The sequence below is a fragment of the Gopherus evgoodei genome, chromosome 10 (genome assembly GCF_007399415.2).
Source record: "Gopherus evgoodei ecotype Sinaloan lineage chromosome 10, rGopEvg1_v1.p, whole genome shotgun sequence".
Taxonomy (NCBI): Eukaryota; Metazoa; Chordata; order Testudines; family Testudinidae; genus Gopherus; species Gopherus evgoodei.
The window spans coordinates 69,025,045-69,041,906 of NC_044331.1; the positions used below are offsets into that span (position 1 = coordinate 69,025,045).

General features: G+C 43.4%; 1 protein-coding gene across 1 annotated transcript in view; it reads left to right on the forward strand.

The window, feature by feature from the left end:
- IQCK (IQ motif containing K) overlaps nucleotides 1-16,804 on the forward strand; it is a 92,867-nt gene extending 76,063 nt beyond the window's left edge. Inside the window, exon 9 of the mRNA XM_030578432.1 lies at nucleotides 13,949-16,804. Within this exon, the coding sequence (XP_030434292.1) occupies nucleotides 13,949-14,001 (53 nt within the window). The 3' untranslated portion in view covers nucleotides 14,002-16,804. The remainder of the gene's footprint in view (nucleotides 1-13,948) is intronic.
- Nucleotides 16,805-16,862: the final 58 nt, after the last annotated feature.

Below are 16,862 nucleotides of genomic sequence, written 5' to 3' on the forward strand. Positions count from 1 at the left end.
CTAGTGCCAGCTTCCTTGCTGACCTTTCATACAATCTCTTTGCTTTGAGTCCAAAAGTTTCTCTGCAGCTCCTGCCATCTGGAACAACCATCCCATATTTCTCCACTGACTCTCCATCTATTTCAACTCTCATTAGAAAACATCTCTTTTCTTCATTGTCTGTACCGTTTTAATTTCTCTCTCCCTCGGTTTTATTTTGACTTGCTCTCTGTTTCTGTTATTTAACTCTGCAAAGTGTTTTGGGATGCAATTAGAATGAAAGCATTGCATGAAAGTGACTGTACAAAATAGTGACAGGTTTCAGAGTAGCAGCCGTGTTAGTCTGTATCCGTAAAAAGAACAGGAGTACTTGTGGCACCTTAGAGACTAAGAAATAAATTTGAGCATAAGCTTTCGTGGGCTACAGCCTACTTCATCGGATATAGAAAATAGTGGTGTTTCACTGTACTGAGGATTATCCTGAGGGGTGTATGCTATACTGTCATGCTACAGTGCTCTCACAATCCAAGGTAGGGACTTGAATAAACTTCAGTTGGTCTTTACTTCTGAGACACCATTTTCCTTCTAAAATGCTGGGTATAGAGAACTTCTCTAGTGGTCAAAAGGTCAACCTAATAGCTCCTTGAGGAGAACAAAATGTCACCTTGTTAGTGAAAATTACTGTAAATACTTAAATTTTGTACAACACCTAGCCCCATAGCACCCTGGTCTCTAGGTGCTACAGTAATATAAATAATAAATTAGAGAGGGCCACAGAGTTGCATTCAGGGCTGGATTAGGAGTAGACTAGGATATGGGTTTGAGTCTTGAGGGTGAATCAGGGGTCGGATTTAAATTTAGATTCGAACTAGTCAACATTTTGCCATATCTGTTTTTGTGAAAAATTTTGGTGTCTCACCCCCCCCCCCAATTGGTTTCTGAAAACCAAAAATATTTCAGTTTTGTAAATTTTGGAATGAAAACCCCAAAAATTTCAAATAAATGATTCAATATAAAATGAAAAAAAAAAAGTGAAAATTGTCAAAGGAAAAAGCCATTTATCAACCAACTTTTGTTTAGCTGCAACACCCCCTGAAGTCTGGAGACATGTTTTGGGGAGATTTTTGATTACTTTCTATTTAGCAAAACATAAAAGTCTCCTGAGAGGATGGGACAGCAGTAGCTGGGCTTCTGCTGCATTTGAAAACATTGTCCCCCGCTGACTTCATTACTCAGATAGCTGAAATTCTTTTAATTGGAGCCTAGTTAAACTAACTCTATAGCTGCCTTCATGTTATCTGTGATTAAAACTGGCGGGATGTAACAGAGACAGCACCATCCTTTGTGATTTCCTTTTTTCCCCAGCATGCCTTCCTGGGGCTAGCCCTTTCCATTTTGCCAGAGCCAGACAGCTGTAGCCATAAGGTAGCCATTTTACAATTGGCTATGGTTTGCTGCATCTTCCTGTTTTCTACCTGGTAAGTGCTCTTAGCTCCTGTCATGTTTTTTATTCCCAAGGGATAATGTTCTTTCATACAGTCCTGAGATTTGGTTGAAGACCAGATTGTATTTTTAAAGCTTAGATCTTCATAGTGGTGGTATAGAGCAGCTCTGTACTGGTTTGAATTCCACTGGCTGGTGCAGGGGAAGAGGTTGGGAGCGCAGGGACTGCAGCTGGGGCTGGCATCTCTGCAAGAAGATCCAAGAGCTTAAGGTGCCTTCTCTGTTCCCCTCTTGTGCACCTGTGCCAGGGTTAGGAACAAGCTGATCCTGAGCCTCATAAAACCTGAGCAATGTACTGAGAAGGAGCAGCATAGCTGTGACAGTATTGGAAACGAACAACTATGTGTTTGTGCAATGTAAGGATTTTAAAGACATTTGGTCTTTATTTTTGGAACTGTCTAAAGCCTTTATTAATCACTTGCATATGCACTATACTATGCTGACATTCTTGTCTGTTACGCTGGTTCTCTTTGTGCTGGTGTGCTTTTGGTTCTCTGTATCAGGTGTTAACAGTTTGTATCTTAAATGTCTGTCTTGTTTTTCCACTTGCTCTCTTTCCTTCCTCCTCCTCTTGATTTGTAAAATATCACAAACAAGCATTTTTCTTGGGGGGGAAAAATATTCGAAGAAATAATTTATTTCATCTGTGAACATTTTTCAATCAGCTATGAAACCAGCAGCTAAAACAAATGAATCAAATATGTTAGCAGTGTGAGATAACTTTATATGATGCAGGCTCTCAATATGTGACAAAGCAACCTGCCCAAGCAGGTAACTTTCTGCTTTCTAGACACAGAATGTTCCTTTATGTGCAACTTGGTTTCATGTGTATTTCTCTTTGGAGAGTGCAGCTGCATAAATATCACCAGAAATAGTTGCTTTCTTCTGCTTTGTTACTCTTTTGTAGTGAGATATTTTAAAAGAAATGTCTTTAAGGCAACTATCGGGAAACAGAGGATAACAGGATACCCTGCAGTTTACCATTGAGAGGAAATATCTCTCATGGTACTTCAGGGACTGGTGACTGTGATCTTAATTAATTCATTAATGATCTGGGAGATGTGGTTAACAGCACAGCAATGAAATGCCCAGGTGATATTAAATTGTCACCAACTGCAAACACCAATGGGAACAGACAAATAATACAAAGGGACCTAGGGAGGTTAGAAACTTGGGCCGAAAATAATAAAATGGAATTCTTGGGAAAATGCAAGCTACACCATTTGCTGGTGGTGGGAGACTAGGAATACAGACATTCCAGGGAAGGGAGAAAGCTTGAAAGTAGCTAACCTGAATGAGCCCTAGTTTGGGGTGATAGGCAGCAAATTAGATGTTTGCACCAGGATGTGGCAACAACAAAGAGCAACGTAATTTGAATCTGCGTTATGTCACAGACCAGAGAAGTAATAGTCACTCTTTACACAGCTCTGGTGCAGCTGCACTGAATTAGGAGGAGAGATTTGCAAACTCAAATATATCTGCAGATGCTAAGACAAGTAAGGAGGACATATGTCTGCACATGTTTGAAGGTTGTAAATACAAAGGATAGAGAAGGTTTGCCGAGTGTGGTATGTGGGTGGGTAAGGGGTAAGAGAAATCAGTGAAATTAGGAAAGGGAAAATAATTTATACTGAAAAAACTTCCAGACTCCCAAAGCTGCAGACAAGTAGGAATATGATCTTATTCATGTGCCTAGATTGAGCAGTGTAAATGGAGGCATTTACACCACGTTTGCAGGATTAGATCATTACACTGGGGAATAGTGGAAGGGTGACATAGTTTGAGACACTTTAAACCAGACTGAATACATTAAAATGTGTAGATAACAGTCCTGCATTGGCAAAAGAGAGAACCTGGATGACCTTTAATTTTTAAAATACAGTATTTACAGATAATCTGATTTCTAGATGTTTCCTAAAACAAAAGCTTCTATATTCAGAATTGTTTAAAATGGGCTTCATAAAAACAATCGTTTGCAATGAAAAAATAAGCAAAATGTGCAAGCTTTTACATTAGATCAAAAAAGCCTTACAAACCTCTCTAACACACAAGAATAATCCAAGAACAAAGCAGTGTTGATGGCTGTATATGTGGTGTTTACATCAAGCTAATTGAAAATGCTTGAGATGTTTAGAAAGTTTAATCTTGGCAGTAACAGCTGAGACTGTGATAAAAGTCATAAGACTCCTGATGTGGAGTCTGCTGGATTGGTCCACACCCCTGAGTCAGATGTCTTTGGAAAGCTCAAACCCTTGCAAGTTTACATTAGTCATGGCTGAAAAAATTAAAGGTGATAGTTTAGATTGGTTGTGTCAGTGCTCAGAGACATGACAGCTAGACGTGTGATCCCCTGAGTACAGCAGTATAGACTCAGTAATATTGCAGCTACTGAGTGCACAAAGTAGCTGTCCCATACATTCCATTTTTTCCCCCGTGTCTTTGCTCGAGGCTACGTGTCATTCTGCAACCTTGGCAGTGTTCCTTGATGTTTTCTTAATGTTGACCTGCAAAGGGGAAAAAGAGCTTGTGCCTTTTTGTGATGCAGAGAGATACAATTTAAAAAAAGAGAGGTGGGGTGAGGGTTCTCGTTTTTACATCTGTTTTCTCTGGAAGACTAGTGACCAGAGCACTAGTGAAATTGCAACATGATGAAAATACAAGCAGAAAAGTTGAAAAGGAAAGAGGGTGTTTTTTTTTTTTTTAACTCTTTGGGAATGTTTTTGTTCATTTAGGGTTTTTGCTTTAGCTTTTTGTTAACCTCACTCCAATGTGTATAAACACTGGGGGGAAAGGCTGAACACCTTTGCCTCGTCAGTTAAAGTGTGAGGGCCCACAATAGTCATTTAATACCTCCACCAAAGCCTGCAACAAAACCAGACTTGACACCCCTGATATCTGAATAGCAAGCAGGAAACCAAGCAGGAAAATAAAATAAAACTACCAGCACCACCAAATGATAAGGAAGCAAAAAAGTGCAAATTACCAATTAAAAAAATTCTTCAATACTTTCCTGGACTCCGCAAGCAGTAAACGTTTTACAACACTGAATCCTGTTTTACACAATGAAAACCAATTTTTAAAACCCAAAATCAAAGATTTCCTTTTGATTCAATCCATAGTTGAAATATTCCAATGTGCATTTCCAGAACTCTTCTTAATGTGTTTGGCAGGATGTAAAATGTGGGTGGGAAGAAGGGATAACGTAGTGATTATCAGTTGCAGAGCTTTGGTGCTGTTCATGCTTCGACAGGCCACGAACTACTGCGGAGCTTTGTCATGTTATTTATAGAGGAGCAGCGATGTGCCTGGTGCATTACAGAGAATACATATTGCTAGCTGCTAAATTCCACTTGGTGCTAGGGCCCACACTTTGCACTATGGTTAATGAGCAGTGGGTGATGCTTGTGCCTGCTCATGTATCTCGTGCCTGAGAGTATAAATAGAGACTGGAGAGGGGCTGGCATATTTTCTGTGTGGTAGAAATTTCAGCAGTATGGTTGTCTCATAGGTGTAAATGCAGTTTCTGTGAAATCTCATCAGCAGACCTGGTAAAGGGACACTCCTGTTTTCTGCCCAAGCTGGCTCCCTTCCATTCTCTCCAGTTGCAGAAGCCCCCCCTCCCGGGCCAGCTCTCATGCACTATTTATCGTAGTAGCACACCCCATTTCCCCCCACCCCTTTCCAATTCTGTCCAGCTCTCCCTTGCTGGCCTGCATCCCTCCCTTTTCATCTCCCCTCCATTTCCAGACTCCTGTTTTCCTTCCCCATTTTATAGACACAACCCATCTATTTTGCTCACGGGCTCAGACTGCCTTTGTTCTGGATTTTTCTTCTCTCTGTCCAGTCTCTTCTTTGCCTAGATTTTCATCCTACCTGTTTAGGTTTGTGTTTTGGCCATTGCATGTTAGTTTTCCAGAAACAAATCTATTCTCTTGCTGTGGGTTTCTTTGAGCAGTAGGGAGTGCTGATCTCAGGTCACCAATTCCTCTGTGAGAGGATAATGGGATGTGATTAGAAATTGTTACAGTCTCATCATTATGCACGATTCGATTTGTTCCATTCTCTCTCACTTTAAGCTGTTCATCTGGTTCTTTTCTTTCAGCATGTTTATGGATGTGTTGCTGCTTGTAGACTTTGAATTGTAAAGATATTGTCCAAAATGCAAGAATGTTGGAAGAATGTTCTCGCTGTTTTTGTTAGAAGCCAAATGTAAAATCAAGGTCTCTCTCCTAAAGTAACCTCTGAAATGCACACATTAAAAAAGATTTAGGGAAACTCAATGCTGCACATAGAAAAGTGACTGGTTTAGAGAAATTCTCTTAAGAAAACCTGAAAAATATCTGCTGTACTTCGTATTTTACTGTTTCTTCAGGCTACATTGGTGGAGAACAGTAGCAGTAATTCATATATCTCAAAATTTTCAGCCATTGTCAGCTAGTTTCTATAGTAGGGTGTGTCTGTGTTTGTCTTTGTATCTGTGTATCAGATCTGGGTCCCTTAAATAGTAGTAGGCTTGACCCTGGGTGGAGAAGTCAATTTCTCTTAAATTGTTTGTGTTGCTTAAAGGAATGAAGGCCCAGGGCATATGAATGGAATGGAATTCCAGAAACATTCTGAGTAAATCTAGTTGCCTTAAAGCAGACTGGGCTGCAAATTGCTTTTAAATAATGATTTTATCTTGAGAATGTCTGTGCAAATGGTGTGCGGAGTCCTGTGAGGTGCCAAGTGCCCTCCACTCCCATTGCTGTCACAGGCCATTGAGGGTACTCAGCACCTAGCGTTGTTGGTTAGGCCCTGTATTAGCATAAACCAGTTTCTATGGCTATGTCTTCACTATCCACTGTATCGGCGGGTAGCAATCGATTTCTCGGGGATCGATATATCGCGTCTCATCTAGACGCGATATATCGATCCCCAAATGAGCTCCTGTCGACTCCGGAACTCCACCAACGCGAACGGCGGTAGCGGAGTCAACAGGGGGAGCCACAGACATCGATTCCACGCCATGAGGACGGTAGGTAACTCGATCTAAGATACTTCGACTTCAGCTACGCTATTCACGTAGCTGAAGTTGCATATTTTAGATCGATTTCCCCCCCAGTGTAGACCAGCCCTATGTCGCTACACTACAGTCTGTGTCGGCATAATTTATGTCGCTCAGGGGTGTGGAAAAAACCACCCCCCTCAGCAACATAAGCCCATATCTGCACAGTGCTACGTTGGCATGAGAAAATCTCCAGCTGACATAACTTTTTCTGTTTGTGGAGGTGGTTTTATGCAGACGGGAGAGCTGTATACACATAGATATAAGACTAAACAGTCTTTAAACCAAGTATAAGCACTTTACAAACTCTTTTACTGGCTCAGAGAAGAGTTGGCACAAAGATTCATCATCTTACTACTCCTTTTACATATATGTTGTGTTGAATCATTGCTGTTGGAGCAGGAGGTGCTGCTTTGGATGCATAAGTGGCATATCTGAGGACCTAACTTCTAGCTTGTAGAATATTTCCTTCACAGTATCTGTTTCCCATCACTGTTGGTTGAGGATCTCTTGAAGCGAAAGGTTTTACCAGTAGTAGCCTAGCTGGAGACTTCTAAGAGCAAGGAGCTAAAAAATAAACATTTTAAAAAGTCACTGTCTCTTTAAAAACCAAGTCTTGTTCCAGCATGACTGCTAGCAGCTCCAATTTCATGTTCAGGCTGCTTTGGCATTTCACTGGGATGCTAGGATAATATTCCATTCTATATATATTTTATACTAAGCCCCTGCTAATAAAATAGATCAAATAGCTTTTCTTTAATGAGACTTAATTTTCTTATAGTCTTATTGTACCACAGTCTGTCAAATCTGTGGCATTTTTCATTAACGCTTTCAAATGTTTCAGTTGCTAACTGTAATTCTCTTGATTCCCTATGATTTACAAAAAAATCAAGGGTATGGGTGTGCAAACCTTTTGTATTCCTAGGATATTGTCAAACACCAGTTATACTGTGAACAGGGGCAGCTCTATGGTTTTTCCCACCCCGAGCATGGCAGTCAGGGAGCCTTTGGTGGCATTTCTGCAGGAGGTCCTCCCCGGTCACGTGGATTCGGCGGCGTTCTGTGGGAGGTCCACTGGTCTCATGCCTTAGGCATGCCCACCACCAAAACTGCAGGACCGGCGGACCTCCTGCAGAAATGCCACCGAAGGCTGCCTGACTGCCGCCCTCACAGTGACTGGCAGGCCAACCCCCCTCCCCCCTCGTGGGCTTGCTGTGCTGGTACCTGGAGCAGCCCCTGACTAAAGTAGTGTATGAAGTAGGTCAAACCTTGTTCATGGTTTTGCTGAAACAATCAAATCTTCAATCAGAACATTTCAGTCTTGACTCAGAATTTGTGTGCTAGGATTGCCCATGAAAAATGACCTCCTTTGTCTCAGATAGGTGGTAAAGATGTATGTACTTAATGCATAACTAAATAGGGCACAAATGTTAATAGTAACCCTGGAGTTTTGCAGCTACAAAACTCCATTGCATGCTTTGAATTTCCCCCTTTGCCTTTACATGTTTCAGTGGGCACCTAACAAATTCAAAGTCAGTCCTTCCCTTGCCATCTGTGTGTAAGTATTGCAGCACATACATAGGTGGTACAGTACGTAAAGTGACCCACAGTTCTAAGAACATAACAGTAGCCATACTGATACATAACCATGTTTTTTACGTAGCTCAGTACCAAGTACTGCTAAACCTGCTCATTCGAAGCCTGCTTCTGCTCCCGCTCCCATCCAAGTCAATTTTGGAATTCCTAATTGACTTCCATTACTGGTAGAGCAGGATTGCATGAATTAGACAATGCCTTAGTACTGTGGGGATTAAAGAGGTTCTGAGAGATATTTTAAAATACGGGCCTTTATTAATCAGTAAAAAGATAGAAATCCAGTACTGACAACTCAAATGTCACAACAATTTAAAACTGTAACAAATGTGATTTTGAAATATTGAAGATATTTACTCCCATTTTTTCAGCATTTTATACTGAGAGGTATTATACGAGTGCTACCAACCCCAGGCACTCACAAATCATGAGTCAAGCGTAAAAAATTGAGATTGTCTTAATCAGGGGTCGGCCACCTCTGGCCGCTCGCCAGGGTAAGCACCCTGGCAGACTCGGCCAGTTTGTTTACCTGCCGCATCGGCAGGTTCGGCCGATCGCGGCTCCCACTGGCTGTCCCAGGCCAATGGGGGCTGCAGAAAGGGTGGCCAGCATATCCCTTTCCTGTGCCGCTTCCTGCCGCCCCCATTGGCCTGGGGCGGCGAACTGTGGCCAGTGGGAGCTGTGATTGGCCAAACCTACCGATGTGGCAGGTAAACAAACTGGCCGGATCTGGCCTGCCAGGGTGCTTACCCTGGCGAGCTGCATGCCAGAGGTTGCCGACCCCTGGTCTTAATTATGAAATTTTATTTTTAAAATTTGAGATTTTATTTGTCCTCTGGAGTCTGAGCCTTTAGACTACATTCATGTCACATTTTCAAGCTCTCCTTTTCAACCATGATGGCTAGAAACTTACTTAAGAATAAGAATCTTAGATTTCCTTTATTTATTATTTGTATTATGGTAGCCCCAGTCAGGGACTAGGAAACCATTGTGTATAAACACAGAATACAAAAAAAGATCCCTGTCTCAGAAATAAGATTTCACTAGTGTTGGTGTAACTACATTTCTTAAACTAGCTGCTGTACATTTCTGAGGCTGCCTTTCACAGCTCCTGTGGCACTGAAGCCTTTTGGAGTTGTGTTATTGCCTTTAGTTGGAGCAGAATCTGCCCATTCCATGAGGTTCAGCTTTGTGGGTGGTACCTCAGACTTTTGCAATATATATTTAATTTTTTTCATTGCCTGTTTGAACCAGAGCTGGGCAATTCCATTTTCTCATTCCTTTTGTTTTTCCAGCCATAATGAGTGACATCTGTGCACAGCCATCATAGCCACTACAGAACTGGCATTCTCTTGCAGTTTGCCCTAGGGAAATATGTCCAGAACTCCCTCCCCTGCAATTCCCAAAAAAACTTCTCCAGTGAGCAACCTGCTATCTCCAACACAATAGAATTTCAGTTCTGTGATGTCTGTGAACTAGAGTGACCTTATTTCCCTGTGCTGAATATGGGACACCTGGTAAAATTACTCATTTTTAAGTGAGTTCAGTGGCAATCAATGAGAACTATGCAGTACGAACGTTCAAATTAACATCAAGGTGACTGAGCCCGTTAAAAAGAAATACTGCTAGTTGAATTCTTTTTTTTTTACCTTATCTTTAAGGCTTTAGTATTCATACAGGGAGGGGTAACACACACACAGTCCTGTACACTTCTCTCACATGGGGGTAGGGGGGTGACTAACCAACCTCACCCTCCCTGCCCAGTGCTCTCCACCCTCCATGCCTGGCTGGGCCCCTGGGACAGATCCGCCTCTCCTAGTACCTGGCGCCCAGGGCCGGCGCTACCATTTAGGCAGCCTAGGCAATCACCTAGGGCGCCAGAATAATTGGTGGGTGCCATTTTGCCGGAGGGGGCGGCAGGTGGCTCCGGTGGAGCTGCCGCAGTGGTGCCTGCGGAGGGTCTGCTGGTCCGCGGCTCCGGTGGAGCCGCCGCAGTGCTGCCTGTGGACAGTCGGCTCCTTGCGCGGCTCCGGTGGACCTCCCGCAGGCACGACTGCGGCAGCTCCACCGGAGCTGCAGAGCACCGGACCCTCCGCAGGCACCACTGCAGCAGCTCCACCAGAGCCGTGGGACCAGCGCACGGGGCGCCGAAATTGCCGGCCGCCTAGGGCGCTCAAACCCCTAGCGCCGGTCCTGCTGGCGCCATCTCCTCTGCCCAAGCAACATGTGGGGAAGGGGGCACGTAGTGTCACATCTCTCCCCCCTCCCCAATTTTCTACCAGGGTTCACATCAGAATGTGGCCAGCAGCAGCCTTTCAGCACTGGATGGGATGGGAGCCGCAGGGGGAGGGATGATCAGGCTGTTTTTGCAGAGCTCATTTTTCCCTCCCACCCCCGGAAGCAGCTTGTTAGCTGCCTTTTGACACCGCAGGCAGGCAGGAACATCTCTAGGCTGCTGCTGGCCGCTGACATCACTCAGCTGCCTCCTGTCCCATCTCCTCCCCCTGCCCCCCCCACCTGCTACAGTGCAGGCAGGAAGGGGTTAAGCCCTAAGGATTTGTTGTTCTCCAAGGCCCAGGGAACCTAACTACAGGGGCTTCAACGGCAGCCTGGCCAGAGAGGTGGTTCAGCAGGGGAGGGTGCCTAGGGGACAGAGCAGCCCTGCGCTCCCTCGGGGAAGGACCCAGGGTTGGGGGGTGATGATGGTGCTAAGCCCCTGCCCTGGGGGCTGCTGTGGAGCCTGCACGCACAGGCTGGAAATCGCTTCCTCCTCCCCCACCAGTGTGGGGCTTTGGCACATGCAGGTCTGAGCACCTCCTGGCCAGCATGCTGAGCTGGAGAGTCTTGGGCTTTCCCAGGCTGCCAGCCCGGCCAGAAGCAGTGGGGGAAGGAAGGAGCCTGCTGGCGAGCTGAGTGCTCTGACCAGGGGCTGGTTCTCCACACAGCGCTGGGAGCAGGACATGCCCTGCCAGGGGGGATATGGAAGCACAGTGGGGCCAGGAGAGGACAGTGAGAGAGGAAGCACGTAAAGGGCTGATGGGTAGACAACAGATGCGACACATGGCCAGCCGCTGCCTGTCACCTGCTCACACACACCAGCCACTGCAGCTTGTAGTGCACAGCCAGTGCTGGCCAGAAATGGGATGGGGGGGGGGGGCCTTCTGGCTGAAAGCAGGCACTCAGCAGGGGCTGCACTGATGGACCAGCAAGGGGAGCAGCCAGCCCTACATGCTGCATCTTTGGCCTGCTACCGGCCTTGCAGCCCCACCCTCATCATCAGCCACTGCACCTCCCCCCACACTCACTGGAGGAGGGTGGCTGGTGAGCGGGATCTGGCCAGCAGTAGGACCCAGCACCAGTACTGATGGGGATAAGATAGAAAATATGGGACAATTTGCCCTTTTTAAAGAAAAAGTTGGGACACCTGCCGGAGAACTTAAATACTGGATTGTCCCTTTAAAAATGGGACATCTGGTCACCCTACTGTGAACGCATTCCAGCATTATTACACTGTGAAGCAGATGGCTCAAATGGACCCGTTCAACTGAAGTATAATTTGTTTTTAAAACAATTTGTAAAAAAGCTAGAATACACATAAAGCGGCTCAACATGTTCCCACTGAATGCAATGGCAAGCCAAACATTGACTTCAGTGGATGCAGGATCCTGCACATAATTAGTATGCTTGTAAGCAGTTCATGTTCACATGATGTATTTCCTTTAAATATCTTGGTTGTCTGGGAACAATGGGCTGGATCGTCAGCTAGTGTAAATTGTTGTTGCTCCAATCCACTTACTCTACAAGAACACTATGGTGATTTACACCAGCCAAGAAGCTGGCCTACTGTTTTCAAAATATTAATTGTTAGTGCAGTTTGAGGACTAGCTGAAAAATATAGTTTTCCAAATTGTTTCCAGTGAAGAGGCTTAACAAAAGGGATTTTCCCCAATCTTCCCATATATCTGAAACCCAAGGAAAGTTTCTTTTTTTGCCCATCTTAGAAGCAAGAGAATGTCTAAAGCTATTGAAATAACTCTTTGAAATCCAAATTTAGGCTGACAATCTGTGCTCTGTGTTTTAGTGTGATGAGCTTTGAAAATGTCATGCCTAAACAGCATGGTCCGTGATAGAACACCATGGCATTGCTACTGGGCACCTCTAAAATACCTGTTTACCCAGCCTGTTTCACTTTAATGTTGAACAATATGTGGAAGGTTCTGAGGCTTAGGAAACACTTGTGAAGAGTAACCTCATAGTATTCTGGGTATTTTAAATGTCCATTAGTGAATATTCCATACATGGTGCAAAACTGTTACATTCATCATAGTAACTTGGAATACATTTTTAACCAGTTTAATTTTTCTACTTAAATCACTTGTCTTGGTGGATGCTATCAAAAGGTCTTGTACCAACCAGGCACTGCATGTGTACCAACATTTTTTCCACTCTGGGGCCTGTGACGTACCTTGCCATCGAAGCCATATTTGGGTTTCTTAGAAAATTCATTTTTGAGTTTAATGCTACCAAGTGCTGAGTTTCCTCACCTCCAAAAGTTTTCTGGTATGTTTGCCCACAAGCTGAGATGTTCCATGCTGGGGAAACTTAGAATTAGAACATGGACCCATTGTGCCCAGACCTATCTGTATATGTAAGAGGGTTTTTTTATTTGCACCTCTCACTGGAGTAGTTAAGCTAAACTAGACCGTTACCTTTCCTTTCCTGCATACAGGCGTCCCAACATAATTGTCCTCTGGCTGGAAGAGCTGAACTCTGCAGCCCCCTTCTGAAGTGTAGGCAATGGATAGTATAAAAAGTCTTTAAGTTTTCTTTAAGAACAGCACAATATAGACATTGGATATCACAGAACTTGGCTGATTGCTTGTCTCAAGAGAAAATTACAATAATCTGCATTATAGCGCTTAGAGCTTTGAAAAGGAGCTTTCATTAGAGGGTGGAGCTTTTAAATATTATATGTGGGGGGATAAAAGGGGGAAGGGATTGTTCATTTAGTATTGTTTACTCCAGTAAGCAACCCTGTGCTCGTTGTTTGCCTCATTTTCCCCTCCTCCCACCCTCCAATTTGGCAGACCGTTCTATATCACATGGATCACATTCTTGTTTGCACTGTGATACAGAGGAAACTATTTTTTATTGACCTTGCTGTTGTCCCTAGTGATTGAAAACAACAGATAAATTTGGTGAGCAGGAAGACTTGATCTGTCATTAGCTTTTATTTAAAAATTCTTTGAAGTCAAGAAACTCAAGAGTATGTCTACGCTGCAAATAAAAGCCTGTGTCTGGCCCGTACCAGCTGAATCGGGCTCATGGGGTTCAGGCTAAGGGGCTGTTTAATTTAGATGTTTTTGCTTTGGGACCCGCCCACCTTGCAGGGTCCTAGAGACCGAAATGTCTATGCCACACGTAAACAGTCCCTTAGCCCAAGCCTTGCAAGCTTCAGTCAGCTGGCACTGGCCAGCCACGTGTTTTTATTTTAACTGCAGTGTAGACATACCCTCAACTGCTTTCACTTATTTGACTCCTCAGTGAACAATCCTGATGACGTCTAATTAGAAGAAAAATTCTGCCTTGTCCCTATATAACTGTCTCAGTCATAGGGACAATGCCCATGAATGTCAGTGAGGACTGTGTATGAGGATCTAAGGACAGAATTTTTTCAGGTAAAAAGATGCTATGCATTTCTAAAAATTATTGTTTGGTTACTTGTTTATGATGCAGGCAGTGTGCTTACAATAGAAATGTAGAAATGACTTCCGTTCCTGTGTGTGTTGAAGAAAGTTATTTAATATTTTTGTTTTTATATGGTTGCAGTGGGAAGCAAATTAGACTCAGAAGAACCTACACCAGATCGTTCTGGAGTTTAGATTTTTGTTTCTTTCACCAACACCGCAAAATACAGAGCTCATGGACTTTCTTTTATAGTATCTGATTTGGAAATTCTCCTGGAGTTACATGGTTGCTTTAATATGTGAAGTGTTGTACATCAAGATGGGCCACATAAGGACCTGGTTCTGCAGTCATTCAGCACAGCATGGGCAAAAATTCAGCCCTGGTGTAAGTGAATACTATGAAATCAGCGGAATTGTGCCCACTTATAACAAGAACTGAGTTTGGCCAAAGGCTTCATGCCCAGTCCTAAACACTCAGACAAAAGTTTCCAGCTAGATAGAAAACTCCCACTGAAATAAATAGTGGTTCTGCCCATACAAGACCTGGGTGTAAAATGAAAGGGCAGATTCTCAGCTGCTGTAAATGGGCATATCTCCCTTGGCTTCAGTGGAGCTATAATAATTTACACCAGCTAGAATCTACCCCAAGGGCCCAAACTGTCAGATGTGCTGTGCATCCACAACTCCAGCTGAAGTCAGTGAGAGCTATGGTTGCTCAGCACTCCTTAAAAACAGTCTGAGAGCCTTGTGTTGTCACTTGTCTGTGCCAGGAGAGTAGGATACATGATTAGAGCAAAATGGTAGTAGTTTAGACCCATTTTTGCATAGGTATAGGTAATTACAGAAGGTGCAAAGCAATGGGCATGCAGGCCCTGAGTAAGGGCCTCACAGTTTGCCCCACTATCTATTTAGTTTCCCTAGTGGATATGTCATCGGTGGGCCTTTTGCACCAGACTGAATGTCACATTTAGAAAAGCTATTTACAGAGTTGACAAATTTAAGTATGACAAAAATCTCATTGACTTAAATGGTGCCTGATAAGATGAATAGTCAAAACTACTATTGGTACCATTTCACCTAATGTCACCAACTTGGTGGGATACTCCACAGGCTAATTCTGCCTCTAACATCAGTAGGCTATGGGGTATTTAAAGATTAAGGTAAACTATAACTCCAAGTTACCACAAACCTTGTAAGTAAATAGTAATGCCTTTATTTTTTGTTAAGAACAGTATTTTGAAAATAAAACATTTGCCCATGCTTTACAACCTTTTTAATTTTGTATACTTATATACAGTCATTATGGTACACATTGATTGTCTTGAAAATCCTTCAGAGGTGTACTTAAGATATCCGTATGCAACAACCAGCGGGAAAAAAGGTACGTTATAAAACACACATTAATACATTTAATAAATATATAATCTATCAAAAATGAGCATTAGCTCTCCTCAATTAATAAAAAGCACCTGCTGGGTAATCTTGTAAGCTGGTAGAATAGTCCAATTGTTTAATTATAAAAGTTACAGTGCTCCCTCTTGCACAGCCTTTGGTTAGACCCAAGGCATCAAACTCAAACATAGCCAACCATGACACCTGTCTGATACTAAATACAAACTAGCTAGCTCTGCAACAGTTGACATCTACCTTATTTATAGAAATAACTGTGTGCACTTAGAGCTCCATCCTATAAGGTGCTATACTTCTCTTGGGAGGTGGTAAGCACCTTCAACTCCCACCCCAGGTAAGACTGGGTCTTAATGTATGGCTATGAACTGCTTTCTAGCCATTGAATAGAAGCCACTTCCTACAGAAATGTTTTCTGTAACAAAGTTTTAAAATGTTTTAGGATTTCATTTTTCTGTATAGGTGAGAGGCCAGAAGGAAATAACCATTATTAATTTTAAAAGGGACAACATAGTAGCTTTGATAGTATAAAAGCTAATTTATAACAATCCTGAAAGATTTGTTTACAGTTGTGTAGTACTTTGATCACAGATGCTCTACATTCTAAAAGGCAGAAGTAAACAACTTGTTTACATTAATAAAAATAAATTAACACAAAGGTGCCTTCAGTCACACATTATTTGGCATTAGACTATCAAATGGCAAAAATAAGTTGCTTGTTCTAGTTGTGTGAATTGGAAAATGAATAAACTTCTTCTTCTAATCAATTAACACACCTCCGCCACTCCAAATTGCAGACCCAATCCTGCATGCTATTACTAATGTGAACAGTCCTAACTCACATGACCATTCAATGGAACAGAGGCTTTGTCTACACTACCAAGTTTTGCTGCCAAAAACTGCATTTAGGCAAGAAAACAGAGAGAACGTACACACTGCAATGCAACCTTTTTTTTGGGAAATACTCCCCGTTTCGGTGACAAAAAGCTTCCATCCCTAAGAGAGAGAGAGGTTTTTCCTTTCCCCTCCCTTTATTGTCGACGAAGAGCCAGTGCAGAAACTGCTGTTTGTTTTGTTGGCAGAACTGGCGTCCGCCAGTATCCCACAATGCCTGCCCTGATCGTTCTGCTCAGTGTTTTGATCTCTGCTGCCCTGCAAGCATGCGCCTCTTCACTTTCAAAGTTGTGGAAAGTGTGCTGCTCCCTGTGAGGAACAAAGAGCAAATCATCGGAATATGCCTGTTCTGCCCTGCACTAGGAACACAGGAGCAGGCAGTCACTGTTGCAGGGAGGGGAAGAGGCGAGACTGCTGCATTGCTTTGACATTCCTCAGCATGGAGGGCTCACAGAACTACTCATGATGCCGCTCCCAGCCGCTGAGGGAGAACTCAGAGGGAATCCTCCCATGATGTGCAGCAATCAGCTCCACCGTTCCACAACACTGCACTGTGGGATACATACTCACAGTGCATTGCTCACGCTGTTGATGATGGTGCCCACAATGTGGACATGATCTGTCAACAGAGGGAGCAAGTGTGAACACTCTTTGGCAATTTGTTTTGTCAACAAAACTTGGTAATGTAGACAAAGCCTAATTTAAGGTTGCCAACTCTGACTGAAGCTATTCCACGAGATTTCCTTCCTCCTCCT